Source organism: Aulostomus chinensis, chromosome 15 (assembly GCF_037954235.1).
Source record: "Aulostomus chinensis isolate RoL2024-O1b breed Wild chromosome 15, RoL_Achi_v1.0, whole genome shotgun sequence".
Classification (NCBI taxonomy): domain Eukaryota; kingdom Metazoa; phylum Chordata; class Actinopteri; order Syngnathiformes; family Aulostomidae; genus Aulostomus; species Aulostomus chinensis.
The window spans coordinates 10,189,151-10,212,714 of record NC_141334.1 but is presented as its reverse complement, the minus strand read 5'-3'; the positions used below and the strand labels follow the sequence as shown (position 1 = coordinate 10,212,714).

The window sequence follows — 23,564 nt, the reverse complement described above, 5'->3', positions numbered from 1 at the left end:
TCCTCATCAATTAATCACTCGACCATCCAAAAGAAAAATGTTGATTTTCTATGAAATGTCATAAAACTGTTAAATATGACATGACTCATCAGGAAATATACCCAAGGCTTTCATGTACATATTGGGGGACTTAAAAAATCTGAAATCTATATTATTCAAATCTTGGACCTGTTTTGCATTCCAAGGACATGGATTTATCTACAGTATATGTGAATTATGCAGTAAGATGTGAAACTTACTCACAGTAGTCTGTGACATGGAAAACTAACACATAGAATCTACCTTTAAAATGAGGGAAAATGGATTAATTGGTGCATATAATCCCCAGTCTTGTGTGAAGAAAGTGGTTGTGGTTAAATGGTGGACATGTCTGGACATTCTTGACAATCCAAGTGCTCAGTTTTCAAATCTGGCATGCAGTTAAACCGTGAAAGTAGAGATTTGCAGTTTGTCTAACCTGATACTGGGGGCCTCAGACAGCACGCGCTTGGTACTATTGCTTTATAACTGGCTTGAGCAATGACTCATTCACCAAAGATTATCACTTTTGATCAACCAATCAGTCACTTATGTACTGCATTCATCGCTATTCAATCACCATCTTGAAAATTTCCTCTTTAAGTATTTGACTATTTTTTCCTAACAGCCCCTTTACCTCCCAGAGGTTTTGGAAGAGGTTTTGCGGAAATGTCGCCCATGAAGATGTCGCCCATGAAGACGTCGCCCATGAAGACGTCGCCCATGAAGACATCGCCCATGAAGACGTCGCCCATGAAGACATCGCCCATGAAGACGTCGCCCATGAAGGCGTCACCCATGAAGGTGTCACCCATGAAGGCTACCAGCACTTCTCCAGGTTCAACAGCTAAAGTCATCCCAATTGCTAGCCTCAACCCCTACCAGAGCAAGTAAGTAGAAGCCTATTATAATAAAGCATGCTTGTATGTATGTGTATCCATCAGAGAATTTTCTAAGGGTAGCAGTGGGTAAAGCACAAATCCTGACTTACATGTATTTCCTCACAAATCTGTGGTGTACACATTCACTGCTGCTCATTCATCACCTCAACTATTTCCCCTTTTACTCCACTTCCCTCTTTGCTGCCATTTCTGAGTAGCACTTTGGGGCATGTTTGGGAAAGTGTGTATATAAGCTTTTGTGTGTGTGTGTGTGTGTGTGTGTGTGTGTGTGTGTGTGTGTGTGTGTGTGTGTGTGTGTGTGTGCTTACTTGCGCATGCTTCTGTGGGCATTCATTTTTATGTATTTATTTTTTTCTATACCAATGTGGTGTGTGGATTCGTGTGTGTGCATGTCAAGATAGCCCATTTGCATGGAAATGAAATGAAATGACCAGTCTCGCCTCAGAAACGAACTCTTTAACGGCAGGTACCACTGGGTCTCAATGATCTGCTGCTGAGGTTTTGATTCTCTTATTTGGCCCCATGGGGATTTGGCCAACCTAATTTTTTTTCTCCCTCCTTTCCACAATTTCTCCACCTCCTTCAGGGCTCCACTTTACTTCTATTTTTTTCCCCTCCACTCATTTCTTATTGTTTCATTAGGCTCGAGTCTCCTAACCTCAACATTGGCCACAGAAAGACAAGACATGGAGTCGTCCCTAAAGCTACTAACTCCCTCTCTCCTAATGTAACCCTGTTTGGAATTAGCAAGCTGTAAAGATAACGGTGCCTGGAGGTGTTGTAATAAACTGATGACTGTTCTAACTGTGGAGTCTGAGGAGTACCCATAGCGAGAAGAACAGATGACTTCAGCAGCTGTGGTTCTTCATCTTCAGTCCACTTTTTTTTTGTAAAATAAAAAGTGCAGGTGTTTGCCTTGGCCTCTGTATGAAGAAGTGTTGTAAATACAGAGATGCAGTGTATGTTGTGCACACGGTCTTTTATGTGCATTTTGAGGCTTTCATCCCCCTCTGCTGGAGTTGAATACTAGCATCCAGAGCAGACGATAATTGGCTTTTGGCTGCTGTAAACCTTGGTACAGCAGTCTTATCCATACCAGCAGGGAATGGGGTCACTTTGGGCCAGCTGCTACTCTCATGATCAGGGATTTATTTGCAGGCAAAAATTGTGTTATGAATCTCCCTCACTGCTGCTGCATGAACTCCAGAGCTTGGTTGGCTGATGTTAAAAACAGAACAAGTAGCACAAATGCATCCAGGAGTTTGCAAATGTACAACACCTAGATCAGTCTTTGAAAAGAAAGTTCCTGTCTGCCTAGCCACCCCCCCCCCTTTTTATAGAACTTTAAAAAGACTTGAAAGACGCTCATCCAGTTTCCTTGGGAATTGTTCTTTAGTGCAGTTGTGTTTCGCTTTGGTGACTGATGTGAGCAAATTTGGAATGCTCATTAACTAAAAACGGAGCTTTTTCCTTCAACACTGTCTCTGTTGTATTTTTTTAATGTTTGTGCTGGACTTTGGACTGCAGCTTTTTATTGAAGATGTATTTTTATGGCCATGATTCAACATCATATAAATTAATATCTTTATTATATTCCTTCTAAGTCTTCAGTGCATACATATGAACTCTGGACAACATGCATTTTGTATCAGGACACATTGAACAAAGTTGTTGATGGAAATGGAAACATGTTTAAAATTATTACTGTGGTTTTGTCAGCTAAAACATATTTGCAAAGCTTAGATTGAAGGGCATGTTTGAGACGTATCAATGCAAATATTATTTACTCCCATGAATTCAATTATGATGTCAAATCACCAAGTCAGATTTGACGTACGCTGTTTCAGTATTCCAAGTCTTTCATTCTGCATTTCTCCTCTTCTATAGGTGGACTGTCAGAGCTCGAGTCACCAACAAGTCCAATATCCGAACCTGGAGCAACTCTAAAGGAGAGGGAAAACTCTTCTCCTTTGATATAGTGGATGAGAGTGTGAGTAGACATGTAGGGAGGCTTGGATATCCGTCCGTCATGTGTATGTCAACATATGTCACACATGGCTGTTTTTCATTTTCTCCACAAAATGAAATGTTGTTTATTGAGAATGTGTGCTGGTCAACAGGGAGAAATCAAGATTACAGCTTTCAACAAGGAAGTGGACAAGTTTTTCTCTCTAGTGGAGCAAGGCAAGGTGAGCGGATTCAACATCCATGTTCGAAATGATAAGAGCTTCTAGAAAATGTCAAATGATGACTTTTCTGTGTTACACCTTCCACACATGCACCCCCACACAGACACACACACCCTTTACTTGCTTGAAATCTGTCTTATAGCTTTCTTGTAAAAGAACACTCTAAATTTTATGCCTTCAATGAAGATAATTAAAGACGTATTTTGATGACATTCAGACAATATATTAATGACTGCATCAAATTGTACGCTAGCAGAATAAGCCTCAGTCTGAAGTATATTGTATGCGCGTCAAACACGTGTATAACTGGTAAAAAGACAGCTGAGGGATGAATCAGCTGGAGGCAAGTGCTGCAGGGAATTTATTAACTTGTGTTTTACTGAAATATGTAAATATATTTGATGAATTTGGGTGTTCATGTGTATCCACCACATCTGTTAGATACTGTAAATGATTGGTTTTAGATGTTTGTAGTAGGTTCCTTGCATTGTGTTAGGCATTTTATGTGTGTGTGTGTGTGTGTGTGTGTGTGTCTGAGAACGCATAAATGAGTTAGTGTTAGTGTTACCGTCACATTTTCTCAGATTTGATGTGTGATTCTGAAAGATGTAGCTTGCCACTGTTTTGGGCTGACAAAGTAGGCAGCACATAACGTGACAGTTGACCTCGTGTCCTTTCAAAGGTGATTCATCGTTCACTTGGACTGTTGTCAAAGAGAGGGTGGAGGAGGGGGCACACCTCCGTCCAATCTGCAGTGTTATTAAGACTGGCTAGTATCTGCCCTCTCGCTGTTGCAGCCTTGAAAGTGAGCTCTGCTGAATATACTTATTATTTATGGATAAATATATCTGTGAAAGTAGCGGAAAGTGTTTAGGCCAATGAATAAAATGCTTGTACGTTATCGTAAATGTACATGTGTAGAAGTAGTCTGCTGTAGAAGTACATGTAATTTGTGTAACTCATGTTTGATGCAAGTACTGTATTCCTTTAAAGGAAAAGTTCACATTCTACCAAGTCTGGTTTTACACAGTATTCTTACGGTATTTATTTTTAGAGAATTATGGATCAGGTTGTATTTGCTCCTGTCCATACTGACATTGGTGCAGTCTTACAGATCATAGGTAAGAGTGATCAGAGAATCCACAATTTCTCCAACGCTAATATGCGACTGAGACACTCACTTAGCAAGGACACATTTTTCAGGGAAAGACTAAAATGGAGTTTTGAACTAAAAATACTGTACTGTATCCGCTTGATGTGGCTAATTCAGCCTGCTGAAGCCTCATATTACCCTTGGCTCCAATTCAGAATCCATTTCTGTACAGAATGATGACTTTGGGGTTTGTCCCTCTCGCAGGGATGTCTCCTCAGCAAATTTTAGAAGCGGAAATAGTAGTTCTCTGAGTGTGCATATCAGCATGTGACTTTTGCTATAAGAAAGACTTATATTTGTACTTAACAGTGTTTTTGTCAGTCCAGTTGGTCTACAGGAGGCTTGGATGCAGCTTTTTCTAGTTTCATTCTGTTTCAACCTGCTAGCCCTGGTTTGAAACCCTGACAACAAGCTGAGGGGAGAAATGTAATAACTTCCTGTAACATTACTGACCTCTCTGAGGTGGGATGCAAATCAATACAGCAGCACTGTTGAAGATTGCCATGAATACTAAATAAGAATTCATATGTAGGAATTCCTGAATCTGAATGTTAATGAGAACACTCATTGTTAGGAGTTCTAAGATTAGTTTTTGATGGACATCAAGCATTAACATTTGAGTCCATTTAAAAAAACAACAACAAAAAAACAACTTAAAATGTAAGAGTGTACAGATGAGGTTTGGCAGGAGTCTCAGGTACTCATTAAAAAAGAAAAGTCACGAGTATGATATTGTTTGTGCAAGACAAATCATGATCTTATTAGTGTGTGTTCTGCATTCAAATATGGCTGACGCTCAATCTAAAGACCCTGAATATACCCTTTTGTGTGTACCTGTATGCCAATGCAATTACAGACAGGTAGAACACGTGTCAACGCTCTTGCTCAGCTCCGTCTGGCCCACGGAGCTTAATAACTCAATTAACCCCAGCCATCATTTTGCAAGACGCACTTGGTTCAGGAATCAGCTGCTGCCAGTGACTCCCAATACAGCCCCAGATCCAATTTGTGCCCTTTACCCTTTAAAGATAAATAAAGGAATGAATCTCTCTTCCCTTCCTGATCTGCGTATTGTCAGAATCGTGAGTGGTTGTGACCGGCTCCGAGCAGCCAGAATGCTTATCACTTTAGTGTTATGCTCGTATGTAGATGTGGGGTAAGTCACAGAGAAGGAGGGAGAAGGGAAGTCACTGAGGCAAACTGGGTACCACTAGAGAAGAGGACAGAAAGATCTGGAGGAGTTGGGAGAGTAAATGAAGAAGTGTGCCCTTACAGATTGATTTTAAATTGTGATGTGTAGCGGACTCTTCCCTCAGCCGCTTCTTATTTTATGGTGGATTAATGAAGTGATGGAGCTGATATGACAACACATCTGACTAAGAGCTGCACTTTTCGTCAGACGGATGTTGTAATGTCACAGAAAAAAAAAAATTCATCAATCAATCAATACTCTGTTTGCCTGTTTCAAGCAGCCATACTTGTAATTGCAGGTGTACTACATCACCAAGGCAACACTGAAGGTGGCCAACAAACAGTACAGCAAACTGAAGAATGACTACGAGATGACCCTGCATGCTCACTCCACCATTATCCAGTGTGATGACACTCAGGGCATCCCCACCACGCAGTGTGACTTTGTGTCCATCGCTGAGCTGTATGATAGAGACAAGGACGACATATTAGGTAAGAAAAGACTTCATCTGTACATTTCTGCCACGGAGAAATGTCGCAGTGCAGGAGCGGGTATAACTTCATAGGCCAAGGACAGAACAGAGGGTGAAGGCTCGCCTCTGTCAGAATTTGAAAAATAATCCGTCAAACTGCTCGGCAAAATGTTGGGAGTCTTAAAATGACTGCAAGAGTACCTTTCCAAACTTTGATAACAACCATAACAGGATGTTAATATTGCAAATGAAGTGCGGTATAGATATTTGAATGGCTACCTATTGCATTAAATCTAATTTGAAAGCCAGACAGAAGTGCAATAGCCTGAGTGGTGCATTAATTCAGGATGAAGAACAAAAGATCATGTTGATATGTGTTAGCAGAAAAGAACTGTCAATAATTCTCTGCACTCTTTTGGATCGATGTCTCTGCCAGACGAAGCCAATAAGTGTGGGCTGGTGTTGCCATGCAAGAAAACACTGGTCCTGGTCAGAGTTACTGGATGCTTGCGGATTATCAAGCTAACTCAGTCCAGGCAATAACCGCCATTGATGTAGATGATTCAGACCGAGCTGCTATGGAAGCATCAGTTGTGTACCCGACATCCTGGAGGAAGGCATTATGACAGGGTCAGAGAGAAGGTTAATTCAGGCTACAGTGAGGAGGAGAGATAAAAAGATGATGATGCTCCCTCCACTGTTTTTATGAAGGTTGGCTGCAGTGGCTCTTATCTCTGTGACAGGTAAATTGGGATGTCTTGAGTGTCGATTGGAGCTGAAATTAGTGATTTGAGGATGTTCTCTTGCCAGTCTCATTAGGGACAGGATGTACACGTGCAACGGAGAGGTTTTTGTGCTTATGGTAACAAAGTATCATTTGCAAAGATTGCTCTTGGTCTGCATCATGCATAGATGGGAGTGGAAATAATACTGCATGCAGCAGTATTTGGCCATTTGTAGGTGACTTTTGAAAAAACACAGATGTCAGCAGTTTGGTCGGCTTTTTAGACACAATAATAGTGAGTGTTGCAACGTGTTTAGTGCTGGTTATTTCTTGCCTGTTTTTAAAGTTTGAAGCCCTAATTTCATGCAGCTATATTATTGTTTTCATATTAACTCGGGATTACCTGCCTTAGCTGCCTACCTCTGTGTTAATGGGCTCACTAATTTCTAAGGCATATACCAATTAATGTGTTTTGATGTGTATTTTGATGTTTTGGATTGGAAAGGGTTGATAGCAATGGCACAATTTGAAAAACACTCACTTCTGCATAAAAATGTTTTTGTGTTTCCTCGAGGTAGATTTTGTGTTCTTCAAAAAAAAATGGTTCAGTGCACAAAATTGGAAATGGAAGCCTCTTTTAGAATACACTCGGTCACATGACCTAACCACCTGCAATTAGCTGCTGCTGCCAGTGTCTGTCTGGATATTCCCACTTTTTTTCTTAATCTCCAGTCAGCATGCAGCCTGACCAATATTAGCTAGTGTCAAAGAATGATTACAATTTGCCAAACTGAAAGTCATTTCTGAAGACTCCCCTCCATTTTCAATGTTGGATGGCTGTAGATAGTAAAGATGATTATTTATGTTTTATCATGCGAGTTCGCAACTTCTTCTACTCACTGCTGCCTAGTGAAGTTATTAACTCGCTGTTAAACTTATTTGAGCATCTAGATAAAGAGCCAGAAATTTCCCTGAGGAGCTGGAGGAGAACCGCTAAAAGAAGCGATCAGGTCACCAGAAACAACTTTAACTTAATTATAATGACGCTTCATTATCAGCCTCATGTTCAAATGGTCAGATAACAATGAGTTTAGCAGACAGGATCAACTTAAAGACGTGACACCTCGTGCACCTTGTTTATGCTGCCACTGTGTGGCTACAATCCGTTACTGAAGGCTTGAATGGCAGCGTCACGCTCCAATCATTTCAGCTGTTGCAGCAAAATGCAGCAGCACTGACCTCTGTAGGTTGATACTCTTAAGATGCATTTCTGAAGACGGGTTTTGTTGAGAAGGGATGTATCGCATAGGACGGGCAGCAGCAGTGTTTGACACAGCATCTTTTCATACTACATGACTGGTCAAACAGATGTTCCCAGTTACTACATGATTAAATAAGCAACATCACTACACAGTTTACCAATGAACTGAGCCGTTTACCTGTAACAGTGTGTGTACAGAGGTTACTGAGGGGCAGCGCTACACGTCCTGTGTGTTTTCTGTTTTCTCTCCATTCACTGTCTCTCCCACCTCTCTCTCTCTCTGCTCCTTTTGTTAAATAGGGGATTATAACATGGTAATGAGCACTGTCAGCCTGTTCCTGCGGTGATAATGGAGTTCAGAGGTGGATGACATCGTCTCAATCATAATGGAATTATGGAGGACTGAGAGAGCACAGACGGAGGGAAAGGGAAGGGGGGGGGGGGTTATGAAAACGATTAGCACAGGTAATGGACATGGGGATGAAGTTCCGAGAAGTATATATTATGGTTCTTGTATCAGTGTGTTGTTGTTGTGGCACCACCAGCTCATCAGCCAAAAATGAAACCGCCTCAAACATGGAATACTTGTTGAACCGTTTAGTTAACTGGTCAAGTACCTGTGCTAATTCCTACAGTTTCTTTTGCTCAAAATCGATTAAAACTAAGGTGCATCACAATCACAGAGGTGTTTTAAAGTCACCAGTACCCATCATGTAATGGATGATTGCGCATTGTGTGTTAAATTTGTGTATAACCCTGTGATTTACATTGAGGTCCATTAGTCCTGTCCTTTTACCACTTGGACACTTGGTTTTATATAGTTGTTCGATTTGTTTTCTCCAACTTTGTGATAACTCCTTTTTCAGTTGAAGTAACGGCTTTATGATTTAATTTGCTTGCTCTGATTTAGTTTCGACTTTAGTCATAGTAGGCTGGGCTCTTCACCTTCTTAGAGCTCAGCAGTAACTGCCTCAGCAGCGCAGTAATCCTGAATGATGTTTTTAGGCCTTGAGCATGACAGGAAACATGAATGAGTGTGTTTGTTGTGATTTGGGTTTGGATGTTAGCCAGCCTGTGTAATGTCTGTGTGTTGTGACTTGACAATATCAGAGAGATATCAACTCTTTCTGCTTTGTTGGATCTTTGCTGCCTATGATGTGGTCCCACTTCACATTATATAGAGTATATCCAGGGGCCATTTCTTACTCTTTATACCATGCGGAGATATTTCTCTGCTCTCTTCCTGTAATATTGCTTCCCTTTTTTTTTCTTATCTTGCTGCAAGCACAAGTCCACCTGTACAGTTTGCATGAGCTATCTATTAAAGGAGATGTGGCATAATTCTTTCTGCCTGTAGATGTGATTGGAGTGTGCGTGAGTGCAGATGATGTATCCCTCATCACCACCAAAGCCAACAGAGAAGTCTCCAAGAGGGCCCTCAACTTAATAGACACAACTGGAAAAATGGTGACGGCCACACTTTGGGGAGACGAGGTATTAAACTAACTCTTTTTCTCATCCTCTCTTTTACTTGCTCTCTCCCATATCATGAATAATTTGATATCATCCACTTTATGATTTAGCCTGTTGAGTTGCACCCCCCATCCCCACTCCCCCACCCCCCACCAGACCTGCTGTCAAAGTTCTAGTCTTTTGTTGATTTCTTCTGGGAGAAACTGCGCCAGGTTCCTCAGAGTGTTTAAATCTGTCGAGGGATACAGGAGGTCAGAGCTTTTTCCACCTGAGCAGAAACCTCTGGAGGTGCTGTGTCTCTAATGTAGTGACTCTGGGACATGTAGTTCAACTCCTCTTTTCTCCCACGCAGTAGTTGCGTGTGCTAAGAGAAGCACTCAGACTGAGCATGCACTGTTGCATCACTCCATTAAACCTGATGAGAATTGTATTTTCCCTTCAGTTAATGTCCCTCAGATCTGTAGGACCGCACCAAGCTATTCTTGGAAAGTGGTTATTGCTTTTCGGTTGTATTTTTTGTTTTTTTTTTGCATGTAACATAATATAATGACACAGCACTGAAAGCTTATTTAGGTGTAAGTGACATCGTGAAAAAAAAAGAATTATTTTCACAAAAAGTAGTCGAGGGATTTTCATGGCGTGATGGAGCATTATACTTCTAGGTTGTCAAATCATCCAGTGCTCAGGAACTTCTCATTTTCAAATTTCTCAAGTAAAAATGGTGATTTGTGGATGAAATGATTAGGTTTTTGCTAGTTTTGGAAACACATTTTTTCACACATTGTAGACATACACATTATAACCAAAGTTCAAACTAATGTTGAAAAGCATGACATGGGGAATATGGGGATATTTTATATCCAAAAGATCCACCCACAGCGTTGCGTCATGTTCTGTAAAAATATTTCTTCAAATCTTCAAAATGAAGAAAAAAGGAAACTTTTATTACATTCCTTCAAAATCTCGACTACATACTGTATTTTGTGATACAGCTGGACTAGCTGGCAGAGGCACACAACCATGATTGTAGTTTGATTTCATTCTTGGGAGAGCACAGATGGCTGTGTGTTCAAGCAGAAGAGAGTTCAGAATAGAGAAATCTACAGATGATGATGTTCTTTTGTTTGTAAAAATTGATGGCGGAAACAGATATTAATTACAGCAGAATAATTGAGATTTCAAAAAGTTGTTGTTTTTTTTCCCAGTGTGCAGTCATGTAAAGATGTACCTTGCTGCATTAAGATGGGAGCACAGAGATGATTTGGTTGCAGTGAATCTTGATACACTAGCTGTTTGTTCATCGTTTGAGTTGTTTTATTTTATGATTATTTTCACTGTCATAATTGTACAAGTAGGAGGCGGCGTGGCTCAGAGGTAGAGTGGCCATCTAGCAAGGGAAGGGTTGCTGGTTCAATCCTCACTTCCCTTGGTGACCATGTCATAGTGTCCTTGTGCAAGATACTGAGCCCCTAATTGTTCCTGTTGGCCCTACGACAGACTGGTGACCCGTGCAGGGTGAACCCCGCCTGTTGACATTGGGCAAGAGGCGGGGTTCACCCTGCATGGGTCACCAGTCCGTCGTAGGGTAAGTAAGCTGACATGGAGAAATGTTTTTATTTGAACAATTATCCATCGATGGATGGATAATTGTTCAAATAATAACATTTCTCCATGTCAGCTTACTTATCATGTTTATGAAGGTTCCCGTGAAGGCATTTACGTCCGTGTCGCTGCATGTGGTCATCACACGTCACTGCCTAGGCTCTTGGCATTCAGAGCTGCTTGATTGGGTTTTCTGAACAATATAAACCGGGTCTTTCAAATCATAACTGTGACCTTCAGGGGTGTTTTGGACAAGAGCCCCTGATTTTAGACTGAGGGCTAAATAATTCTCAAATGTGCATGAAATGGCACTATTCTTCTCTAAGCTCATTCAATCTGCGAGAGCTAATCCTTCCTCTTTGCCAAAATCCAAAAATGACTTTCAAATTAACTTGTAGGTTGTCCAGTTATAAAAGCAAACTACACCACATATTACTCTCTGGTCTGTCCAAGCTGCTGACCGGAGATATAAGAGGCAATGACACATCTGCTTTTGCCATCTCTGGTTCTCCATTGTTCTCTCCTCAATTACTGTCTTTCCTCTTCTTACTCCAGGCAGTGAAGTTTGACGGCTCTGGGAAGCCTGTGGTCGCCATCAAAGGAGCTCGCTTGTCAGATTTCGGGGGAAGATCTCTCTCTGCCTTGTTCAGCTCCACAGTCATGGTCAACCCAGATATACCTGAGGCTTTCAGACTGAGGGCCTGGTGAGTCAGTATTGTGGCCTTGCATGGGGGGTGGGGCATCATTGGATGCCAAATTAGTGCATATGCCTGGGTGCAGTATAAATTGTCAAACATTTGGATTTTTTTTTAATACGAAGAGAGAAGAAAGGGATTTTAGTGTAAAAAAAATACTCTGATACTGATTTGCTGACATATATTCTAACGGAACAATTAACACAGAACATGTATTTTTAATTTCTTGAGACGTAAAAAAGAGCACTACAATACTGTCCATAGTGAGAGATGTTAAAAGTTGAGGTAACATTCTTATGCAATATTTATGATAATGACATTGTTACTGATGTAATGTTTCTAAACATAATTATGTCTACCACTTCAAGACATCCTTTCACACATACACACACACACACACACACACGCGCGCGCGCACACACACGTACTACAGAAGCGGTAGAAGAAATGTAAATGCGAAGCTCTGACGTTCACGTGTCGGGAGACTGGTGGCATGTGCCTCCTCAGTCCCAGCGGGACTCGAGACAGGATGTCGACAGGATTGGATGAAGGGAGTAACAGAAAAGCAGATATTTCTGGTTTCCAGCTCTAAACTGCTGCTGCATGAGCGCAGGAAGATGAGGACAGGGTGAGCCGCATCAAACTGGATTCCTATTAGCAGCTCCTGTGGAGGGATTTTGAATTATGACTCATTCCCTCATTAAGGCTGCTCCCAAGTCTGGCCACCGCTGAAATCTAAACGCTTTTTTTTTTTTTTATTTCATAGTGTACACATAACAATGCTCCTACTTGATTGCTAGAGTGTTGCACAGAAAGCTATTCTTAGGAATAAAATTGCGTCACACAGCATAATCACGGCTTCAAAGTGTGACTACAATAAATAAAGGGGTGTGTTTATTGCTACCTGTGGGCATCATTCTCTCTTTTAGATGTTAATATCTGGTTTATAAATGTGGCTAATTGCTCCATGAACAATTGCTCCAGCTGTGTGTGTGTGTTGATTCACTTCTTGTGTGTAGCAAGTGACAGAGAGGAGGGGCAGGCTCCGTTGCTCCAGCTTTAATCTTGGTCTTATTAGTCTCTGGTCAATACACCATCTCATCCTGACATTCAAAGGGCTAAATAACTAAAACCCGGTGCCCCTCCTTCCTTTCATTCCTCCTTCCATTCTTCTGTAATCCCCAGCTTTCCGCCCTGATCTCTCCTGCTAGTTGGTCTTTTCTCCAGTTTACATGCTGACAGCAGTGAATGAATGACAATGAATGTTATTCAAGAAGCAGACGGAGTGTTTACCTCTCCTCCTCAACATTTAGGTCTCTGCATCACAACAACATGGGGTGTCTGTTTGACTTAAGTTCCTGTGGCACTTTGTTGCTTTGTGCTTTCACCTGGCTTGATGGCATAATTGAAAAAAAAGTGATGAATTTCGATGATCCCTTGATTAGATAGCTTTGCTGGGCATGAATACAGAGCAGGAGTCACACTGATGCATCAGGGTTTTAAAAGGAATATTAAAAAGTTAGATAAATGAACAGACACACAGGGAGACAAGACAGACAAGCTTTCTCTACAACACAGTGCATATGGACATAAATATATGTAAATATAAAAGACTGATTTATGTAGGAATGCTTGTGCATGTGACAGGCAGCTGTATGTCAGATCACATAGATATCAGGATACAGATGCAGCGACTGTAAATCAGTTCAGGGATTAAGGGAGCATGTCAGGGATGTCTGAATGTTTTTTCTTCAGATAATTTTGAATATGGCGCTGTATTTCCTTCGCAGGGGATGTGTGTTAATAAAACACGCGTTCCTACATGTATACAAACAGACACACTTGCTGTCACACCTTTCCTTTTCCTCACACTCGTGTATGATAACAGATGACCATCTTGATGGCGTAGTCATGTGCATTTTAATCAGTATTCATTTCCTCATTTGACCAAACAAATCCTCTGCTCTGTTTTTATTGTCTTTGCGCTTTAAATTTTGTTTGTAATAATCACATGAATGATTGTTTTGCTGTACTTCCACCCATAGGTACGACAGGGAAGGTTATGCACTGGAGAGTCAGTCCTTGACAGAGACAAGGTCAGTGGCCAGCGGAGCAAAGTTGAACTGGAAAACACTCAGCGACATAAAGGATGAAAAGATGGGACAAGGAGAGAAGGTACAGTGTACGAAACTGGCCATTCAACAAAACAATGTAGTCATAAACCTGCTCCTTAAAAGATCCATATGCCTAGACATTACAAAATGTAGAAAATAAGGATGGATACATCAGCACTTCATTTTAAGACTTCCTTAAAGACGCGCTTTCTCTCTCTCTCTCTCTCTCGCTCTCTCTGTGCTGTGGTTGCTGCTTGAGTAAACACTGGCTGTCAAAGCGGGAGCAAATGAATGATTCATAATTCATATGTGATTCGATAACTTTTATACAGGTTAGGTAATGTTTATGCTAGAATACTGACCAAAGTCCGTAATGTTTCAAGTGTGCAAATCATTTACTTTGCGACTGAGTTCTCATCCATCATTACCACATGAATGCTAATGAATTATTAACGTGTTCATGTTGACCTTCACTTCAGTTTCAGTCCATTAAAGTGACGTGTGACTCTGGTCGTACAGACGCAGGGCAGCAACTCAGCCACATCAGTCAGACAGCTGCCGTGGTGCCTTTTATTTCTACAGTATTCCAATATTCATTTTCACAATTGATTGTCCATTTCTGTTGTGTGTTTTTTTTTTTTATATGATTTGATTGTTCATTTAGAAAATTTGTTGACAGCCCAGGTAAACACAGTTGGTCATACGAAACTTCATTAATGGAGAGTTTGCAGCAGATGAAAAGTTAATGATGTATTAATTGAATATGCAGAACATTCAAGAAGTGATTAAAGTGATTGAACCTTACCAAATCCGGGTGTTTTGATTGCTGGTTCTGAGATGGAGCTGGCTATCAGAACCCCTCCCCAACAGACAAGACTTCTCCTGCGGGAGATGACAAAACGGGGCTAAATATTGGACTTAACCCTCAAAATGTGACTGCAACCACGAGTCTAAATAAATGATAACATGTGTTCCTGACCAGGTTGCCATAAAAACTGAACTGCTGTGTTCACGGCACATTCCTGCTGCTGCCCAGAATTCTGTGATCATGGGTTTAGGACAGAACACAGTATAGTTGAGCAACGACAACAAATAAATCTTGGTATTTGTGTGGCAGTTTTCATTGAATCCCAGAGCCAGTCCTTCATGAAAATCTCTGAAAATCCCTCGCTCTCTCCGGCAGCTGGCTACTGTTTGAAGAGGAATGAAAGCATCAGCATAGCAGGAGTACAAAAAGGACAAAAGATCTTTTAGTGATGTCAAGCGAGAATGGTAAACATCGGGTTTTGGTGTCAGTGCTTTCAGGATCCAGAAGTTGGAGACTCACTGTGTTCCACTGAAGTTCAGCAGTTACACAAGGACAAAACGCTTCAATGACTTGCATATCTCTCATTTCTACATGCATACGCAGTACAATTACATTATATTGTATCTTTGAAGCATTTTTTTTTCTTTCAAAAATGAAAGCCATCAGAAATAGCTTGATACATAATGTTTGATGTACAGCAGGAGTTTTATGAGGAGAGGAAGCAGCACAGCTGGAAATATGCTCACAGAGGTCTTTTGTAGTTGGTCAAAATTTTGTGTCGAAAAATGTGACTTCTCTAATGTCAGTAAGAGATGAGATCATCGATCCTCTTCCTGTCATATTACCTGTTGTTTTGTTAACATCTGAAGAAGTGCAGCATGAAAACAGCCCTTAATCCTCTGCGTCTGGTTTGTTTCCTGAATTTGGGCCGGATCAGGGTTGAATTGTTGTCTCACGGGGTTCATTCTGAAATCAGACTTTGAAGAGGTGGTCTCAGATCGGTTACGTTAGTCTGCACCAGAGTAAAATAAAAATCTTTCAAAAGTTCACCAATGAACTGCATAAATGTTCAATTGAAACAGTTAAATGCTGTGTAATAGCAGCATGGGTCCAATGTGAACGCTCCAGTTCATTGAAGTGGAAGTGATCTGCAGTGAGAGTCACGTTGCGGATGCCCGTTAATCTATGTAGAGATTACGCCAGAGAATTTGCATTTAAAACTATCAAACCTGATTAAACTTGGAAAAAAACTGACTGCTTCTTCATGTAATTTGAATGTATTTAGTGTTTGTGTAGCATTTAGAGCGACACAAATCCGCTTGTCAGTCTCCCATTTATTGTAAGTAGAGCAGCTCTTGGCAGTGCCTTCCTGTGACTTCATGGATTAGAATCACGCTTCCCTTGTTTTAGCTGAAGGAGGGAGATACTGATGCCCACATATGAACAATACTGATTGTACAGCTGTATAGGAGGAGCATGTGAGAACTCTCAAGTTGAACTGTGTGCAGTTTCATGAAGTGTGATCGCACAAAATTATCATGTTTTGGTCTTAAAGAGCATGTGTAAGTGGTGAGTTGTGCTGCTCACAAACTTTCGAATTAATTAGGTTTATTTCCGACTAGTCTCCCATTCCCTCACGTTTAATTAGACACCACTTAGGGGTAGCTTCAAGATCAATGTCGTTTCAAATAAAATCTCTAATTATGTGCCGGAGGTGACGAAGCCTATGGGGCAAAACATTATCAGAAGGGAAGTGGTGTGGACGGAGAACTGAGAGAGTGAGACATGGGAACAAAAGTCAGACAGAGCTGCTTTAACTTCATGTCACTTACAAACCTTTGTGGAAGGATGGATGACAGCAAGACCACAGGAAAAAAAAGGAGAAAGGATGTAGGGAATGGTAACAACAGGGGATGGGGAACAAGACACATATAGGAACTGTTTACTGGCAGATGTGATGGGAATGTGTAAACAATTCAATTTGTCCTCTCCTCCTGTATGATTTCTCTCCTTATTCTATTTGTCCTCTCATCTTTTCTCACTCAACTGTACCCCCGACTGTTTCCATAATTGAACAGCTTTAAGGAGGTTGTTAATAACACGCTCTCAGGCTACCGCTTTGGTCATAATAATGGTTTCCCCTATCGTTGACTTACAGTTTGAAGAAATCTAATTTGACATTCTACCTGTTTGTCTCTCCGTTATGTGTGTGCTTTACTGTGTGTAAGTGTAAAATACCTTTCTAATTAATGTAGCAAAGTCTGTGTGAGTGTGTTGCATTTCAGGAGAAGCATTAAAGTTGGCATGTGCAGCCACGTCAATTATGTGAAGTAGATTTTCTCTAGGTTGCCCTTTCACATACAAAATTTTAATTGCATTTGGGTGCCAGAAGGTGACACAGGGATTTGGTGTGATAAGAATGGAAATTATTTTCAGATTGATATGTGTGTGTGTGTGTGTGTGTGTGTGTGTGTGTGTGTGTGTGTGTGTGTGTGTGTATTCTTGTAATTTTTACGTAGTGTGGAACAAAATATATATTTAACCAACAGAGTGAAGACATTTTTAGAAAGTGAGGATATTTTGGCCAGTCCTCTTATCTTCAGAAGTTTGTTCAAAGGTCACAACTTGGTTTTAGGGTCAGGTTAGAAGTGGTTTATGGTTATGGTTAGTTTCAGGCTCAGGGTTTCAGTTGTGATGGTTAGTCTCAGGCTCAGGGTTTCAGTTGTGATGGTTAGGGTCAGGGTCAGGGTTTCAGTTGTGATGGTTAGGTTCAGGGTCAATGAAGGTCCTCTCTAAGATATAAGTACAAGGATGTGTGTATGTGTTTTTATGTCCATCTCTATTTGCCACATAGTAAGGACCCTAATGTTCAATTGTGATGTGAGGACGTTTGAAGGTGTAGTTATGATGGTTAAATTATGGGGGGAGGGGTTTTGGAACACATCATGCAGATCCACATCTTTTTCACTTTGATCCATTCTGATTCTGAAAATGCTGATTTAAAGTGCAAATTTAAACACATAAGCATCAATTTTAACTGTCTCCCTAAGCAATAGATTTGAATTGTTTGTATGGCTTGGTTATATGTACATATACAGAATCAGCACCATCATTTTGGTATCAGATCTATGAATGAAGTCAGTATTGATTCTGATATTCCCAATCCCAAATCCCATTTCTATCTTTATGCCAATGAAGGTCCTCACAAATAAGGATGAGCGTCTAAGTACAAGCATGTGTGCGTGGCAAGTCTACACATATTTGTGTTTGTGTGTGTATGTCTTTGTGTGCGGTGTTAGTCATGCTGCTCTTTTAGGTTCTCTTCAGTGTGCTTAAGGTTAAGGCTTTGCCCCAAGGCTTCTGTGAACACACTGGAATACAGAGGGAGAGGAAAACAGACAGAGAAGAGGAAAAAATGATAACACAAAGCAGAGGGATTTATTTCGAGTGGTCTGGTTGTGATGGAATCGCTGCGGTCGAGATCCTGCTTGACCTCTATCCTCACATTCTTGGTAGCATCTGCCAACATCACCAGCCCTCAACAAGCCCCCTCGAAAGAAAGCATCCTGTTTCTTCCCACCATGTCCACCCCTCCTGCCACCTTCCCCACCCATCGCCTTACCGTCTCTCCAGCCTTCCAGCGCTCCAATCTGCCCAAGTCTGAAAAATGTGATGAGGCAGGCATGCAGGCGGAAGCATGGGAGTTGAGTGTTGAGGGGGAGAGCTCTGTTGCTAACGGGAGAAATACTCCTAATTAAGAAAAACCTACTTAGTAAGTGTTTTGGAGGGGGGTTCTTGCTGTGTGGCATGGGTACTGATAGATGGATGGGTTGACCGATTATGAGGCTGTGACTCAGTGCTAGCTGGGGGGAAGAAAGTGTCAGAGAACCCTAAGTCTGACTGACAGTATCTGTGGAGGTCGTAGGGACACGATTACAGCATCAGCTATCTCACAAGGGATGCAGAAAACACAATGGCCTTCTTCACATGCAGTGCTCTTACTCAAGCAAGGAGCATCGGCATTGGTTTGTTGTGTGTGTGTGTGTGTGTGTGTGTGTGCTTGTGCGTGTGTGTGTGAGAGAGAGAGAGAGAGAGAGAATTCTGGCTCACATCCTAGAGAGAGTCTTTGATAGACTCATTTAGGCCAACATTAGTAATGAGTCTGGCCCGGCTCTAGCTTGTAGTTCCTGTTTAGAATGCATTTTAAAGCATTTCATTTTAAATTCTGGCTGTAATTCCAACATCTTGTTTAGGGCCCACTCTCCTGGTAGAAGAAATTCCCTCTGGTGAAGCAAAGAAAACAGATTTCTCTTTGGTTATTTAAATGTGCATATGTACCATATTTATCGCTTTTTGCATACACACGCTGCGCTGCATCTACCCATGTGTGTATGTTTGCATGCAGCCGTGTACATATGTACCCCAGTAGAGACACAGCCCATCTGCTGTATGCATTCTTTGTATTTATATTTATGGAAATCAAATGTTATACTTGTCCATGGGATGAGAGAAGAGGCCTTTTTCCCCATAATAGAATTTACATTTTAGCCTTGATTTGTTGACCAGTGTGAGTTCAGCTGCCTAAGGTGTTAACTCAGTGCAATTAATTTGATTCTGTGTACACTTTAAATTCATAACTGACAGACATTTAGTTCATTGCATCTGTTTTGCTAACATGCATATGCAGGTCTTTGCATATAACCTTGCATGTTAGCTGTGTGTATGTGTCAGCAAGTTGGTGTGTGCATTAACACAAGTCATTTGTTAGAGCGAGAGGCACGTTCTCCTAATCTTGCATCTCTTATGCATTTAATTATCCTCTTTCCACCGCTCTTCGTCTGAGATTGTTTGGAAGTCAAATAGATGAGTAAACAGCCAGCATCCAGCAGCTGGACTGACTCGTTGGCAACAATTTCAGTGGCGATGCCAATTTTGATCTGAGTTTATTTTTATTTTATTTACTCTTTCTCTGTTCACCCTGAGTTGCTCATTTGCATTCTTAAAACCATCTGACGGCACTAGAAGGAGCAATTTTCTCATCTTTGCACTTTTTTCCCCTCTTCAGATTGATGCAGTTTAGATTCATTATTTTGGCTGTGGCTGTGGCAAATTTATGATTTATAAAGCCAGTAATGTAAAGCTGAATGAATACTCATTCCATGCGGATGATAAATGGTGACGAACTTTCACACACAGATGACTTAATCCTTGTGGTGCAGAATGGAAAAGACAGTTCACCAGAATGATCCCTGCACACGTTGTTTGCACTGTGATCTGAGTCGGCAACTTAAAATCTGAAATGGGGTTTACCAGCCAGACAGCGTTTCTCCAGTTACCATCAGTCCAGTGCTGGTGGTTACTGACCCACTGGAAACGATTTATGGTGGGCTGAACGGCAGCCCTCTGAGGTCGTCTGCTGTTGTACACCAGCAAGGAAAGAGTTTGAAAATGCTCATTGTTCTCCGCCATTTGCACTGGGGACTATTAATGACTCATTTTGTTCTCACCGCCAGAGCCACGTGGCGTCTTGTTCATGTGCTGACAAATGCTTTGATGAAGTGTCTTGGTCCTGTCATTTTACAGTACACTTTTAAAAATGCTCTTGTTTGGCTTAAGGGATGACTGCGGTGTGCACACTCATCCCTTTTTACTGTGCAAAATCAGACTTAAATTGTCTTTAACAGCATTGCGCTGCTCAAAACACGAAGAGCTAAATTTAAAACTCAACCGTAATTCAATTCCACCCATAAATAAATGTCATATCTGTTTATCATTGCTCAAGTCACAGTAGTAAAAGAACCGCCGGTATGACAGAAGACAGATGCAGTGCTTTTTAAGATGAACATAAAGCCACCCATTAATAAAGTAATCCATCTTGTCCATTCAGAAAATAGATGCCATGCAAACATCAGTCTATTAAGAGTTTTATGTGCTCAGGTCACTGTAATGGAAGACAGAAATAAAGACTGTCAGCAAATACTCTAAATTCAATACATGTCAAAAGTTGTTTTCACCGCAGCAGTAGCACCTCTCCCTCTGACCAAACACTACACATAACATCCTCTCTGTGGAGAAGCGGTCTTTGTTCTTCTCTGAGGCCTCTCTGCTCCAAACTCAGTATCTGTTATACCTACCAATGCTTAAAAAAAACAAACAAGAGCTGATGAGTTTCACTGCGACATCAATTTCACCACATGCTGCACAAAAACCTAAGAATCACCATCATACCAAATTAGAATAAAGATGAGTCTATTACCAAGTCTTTTTATGGCACCGTATGAAACGTGCAAATTGTTTGTGGTGAAAAGGTTGTTTCACTTTCAATAATTGAGGCGAGTTTTTTTTTTCATAAGCTACTGAACAATGCAAATGATATTTACGCTTGGAAAAAAGATTGATTTTTTGATTGGAAAATGCAAAAGAAATGTGAAGCTGTGTTGCTGAAATAAGTGAAAAATGTAGAAAGCAGAATGTTAAACAATAGAACAGGAGCTCAGTTTTACATGGCAGTCTGTGGGGCTTTGAGTCAGCGCCCTCTGCACTTGGAGGCTGTTAAATAAAGAAACGAAAGTCCTGTCACAACAAAGACAACACAAGCTGACAGAAGACAAACATATTTGTCTGTATATATAATTTGTCTATGAAGGTTGAAAACTCTGGGACTGAGAAACAGTTGTGTGAGATTTTTTGGGTAAAATTTTCAGGTCTGTCTTCTAGAATGGGAGTGAAGTCATGCACAAAATGTCTAAAATTCCTCTCAATTGACTTTGATTGTAATAGCTAAATATGCAAAAAAAAAAAAAATTAAAAAAAAGAGTTTAAAGGCAGGAATTTTAACCTAAATGACCTCTGAGAACTTAGCAGTTTAAAATTTCAATAGTTTCTCTGGCAAAAAGCAGTTGATCATCTGCATAAAACAAATATGGAATTAAAGTAAAGTTTTGAATTTTTTGTGACATTACTGCTTTTTTTTAACAAATTAACACAAATGTGCACTAGCTGAGCTGTAGAGTAACTTTTTTTTAACACCACTGCCCAGGAACCATCCTAAAAAAGTTTTTAACATTCCCGTAGTGAAAATAAATTGCACCACCCACGGCCCTTCAGCTATTAAGCACTGTCCACTTTCTGACCCTGTCCAATGCACCCGATTGCCCATAGATAATACTGCAATTGCAACTGTCCACCTACAAGTTAATCAGTGTTACGTGATAACAAAAGGACCACAATGATTTTATTATGCTTTAGCTAATATACTCACACACAGCCGGGGGAACATTGGCACCTGTGAAGTTGGCTTGCAAATAGCAGGCAGCTGGTGAGTGTTCCAATCCAATGACTAATGAAAACTACATTCATTTTAATTTGTCCTAAAGTTACCCCAGACTTTGAGTTTGTGTGCCTACTCACAAATTCAGTGCCCTCTCAGCACTTACTGTCTTTTATTTAACCTGCGTGTGCAACATCCTGCCAGCACGTGCTGCGACTGAGCACCGGTGTTACAATGTGTTTTGAGCCAGAACAAGTTAGGTCTTGAATTGATGCTGATACTTAAGACTTTTGAGGTTGGGACTGAACAATTAACCAAAGTCAAAATAGTAATATGGCCAAGTGCAATATCCAGATATCATGTAGAAAGGATAATGTGTTCCAAAATACCAGCGGAAAAGAAGGACTGGGGTACTGCAGAAATATCCCAGCGTGCGGATCGTATTCTACAGTCTTGAGAAACATATCTGTTTGGTACAAATCACTGCAAACATCATGCAATTATCATTTCAGTATGGTTTTTAATAAAATGTATGTTTTTCAAAAAAAAATGTATGTATTTAAATAATTCTGTTCTAATATTGAAATTACAGTTTCAGCCAATCAAAATGAGATATTTACAGCTTGGTTCAGTTTTTCATTTTCTTAGTGAAAGTTGAAAACAGCAAAATAAATGATTATATTAAAAAATCCCTTTTCTCCCTGGAAAGAAAAGGATTTAGTCCCAAAAACCCAGAGAATATCGGTTATTAGTCTAGAGCCAGTCGTACTGATGTTCTCTATTTTGGCAAGTCAGCCTGAGTTTAGCTTTGTTCTCCCTGTTGCTGTTACATTATTACACTCATGCTGGTTGAGCTCATAGGACTAGATGGTACAATCCCTTAGATTGATCAGCACTTGGTATTGATTGGGGGGGAGGGGGGTAAAGGGTGCAAAGTGACCACCCAGGGGCACCGGGGTCTTCAGGTGGGCACCCCCTTTCATTGCCGTTTCGTCAATTCAAGCCCACTACGCCTCCAAAGGGCTTAACAGCGACACCCAGCGTCCCAAGTGTGCCCCCCTCTGCATCTACCTCTGGATGGTCCCTTCGCAGCCCAGTTGGGGTCCTTCCTCTTGAACCAAACGCACTTCAGCTGTTTGCGTTCATATGCTTCACTAACCTCAGCCTCCCATTGTACAGTGAGTCTGATTGGATAAATATGGGATGACATGTGACCAGCCAGATACCATTATTTTTTGTCTTCCACTAAGTATAAAATGAAATACATAAAATGCAGTACAAACATTTCAACTAATTAAATGATAATGCTTAATGTTCCCTCGGTGTTCCGTTGATTTCTCATCTCATGAGTACATAATTGCTAAAAGGGGCAGCGCACCTGCAAATTAATTGCAACCTCTAATATGTTCAAATTGTCTAATGTGATTTGTTTTTATTCCGCCTGCAGCTCTATGATCATGATTTGATTTCTCTGTCTTTCTTATCTCTTCTCAGGCGGAGTATTTCAGCTGCGTGGCTACAGTTGTCTACACTCGGAAAGAGAATTGTCTGTACCAGGCCTGTCCGACTGCAAACTGCAACAAGAAGGTCATAGACCAGCAGAACGGACTTTACCGCTGCGAGAAGTGTGACCGAGAGTTCCCCAACTTTAAATACAGGCTCATACTTTCCGTAGGTGCAAAGAGCAAGCA

The 23,564-nt window shown here is 40.9% G+C and overlaps 1 protein-coding gene across 1 annotated transcript in view; it reads left to right on the top strand.

Moving 5' to 3' along the window:
• The window catches only part of LOC147248625 (replication protein A 70 kDa DNA-binding subunit-like), a 40,288-nt gene that overhangs the window by 9,223 nt on the left and 7,501 nt on the right, over positions 1 to 23,564 (top strand). The window contains exons 7-14 of the mRNA XM_086226625.1: positions 647 to 908; positions 2,808 to 2,910; positions 3,041 to 3,109; positions 5,753 to 5,945; positions 9,269 to 9,405; positions 11,542 to 11,690; positions 13,727 to 13,856; positions 23,368 to 23,544. Of these exons, the coding sequence (XP_086082751.1) occupies positions 647 to 908; positions 2,808 to 2,910; positions 3,041 to 3,109; positions 5,753 to 5,945; positions 9,269 to 9,405; positions 11,542 to 11,690; positions 13,727 to 13,856; positions 23,368 to 23,544 (1,220 nt within the window). The remainder of the gene's footprint in view (positions 1 to 646; positions 909 to 2,807; positions 2,911 to 3,040; positions 3,110 to 5,752; positions 5,946 to 9,268; positions 9,406 to 11,541; positions 11,691 to 13,726; positions 13,857 to 23,367; positions 23,545 to 23,564) is intronic.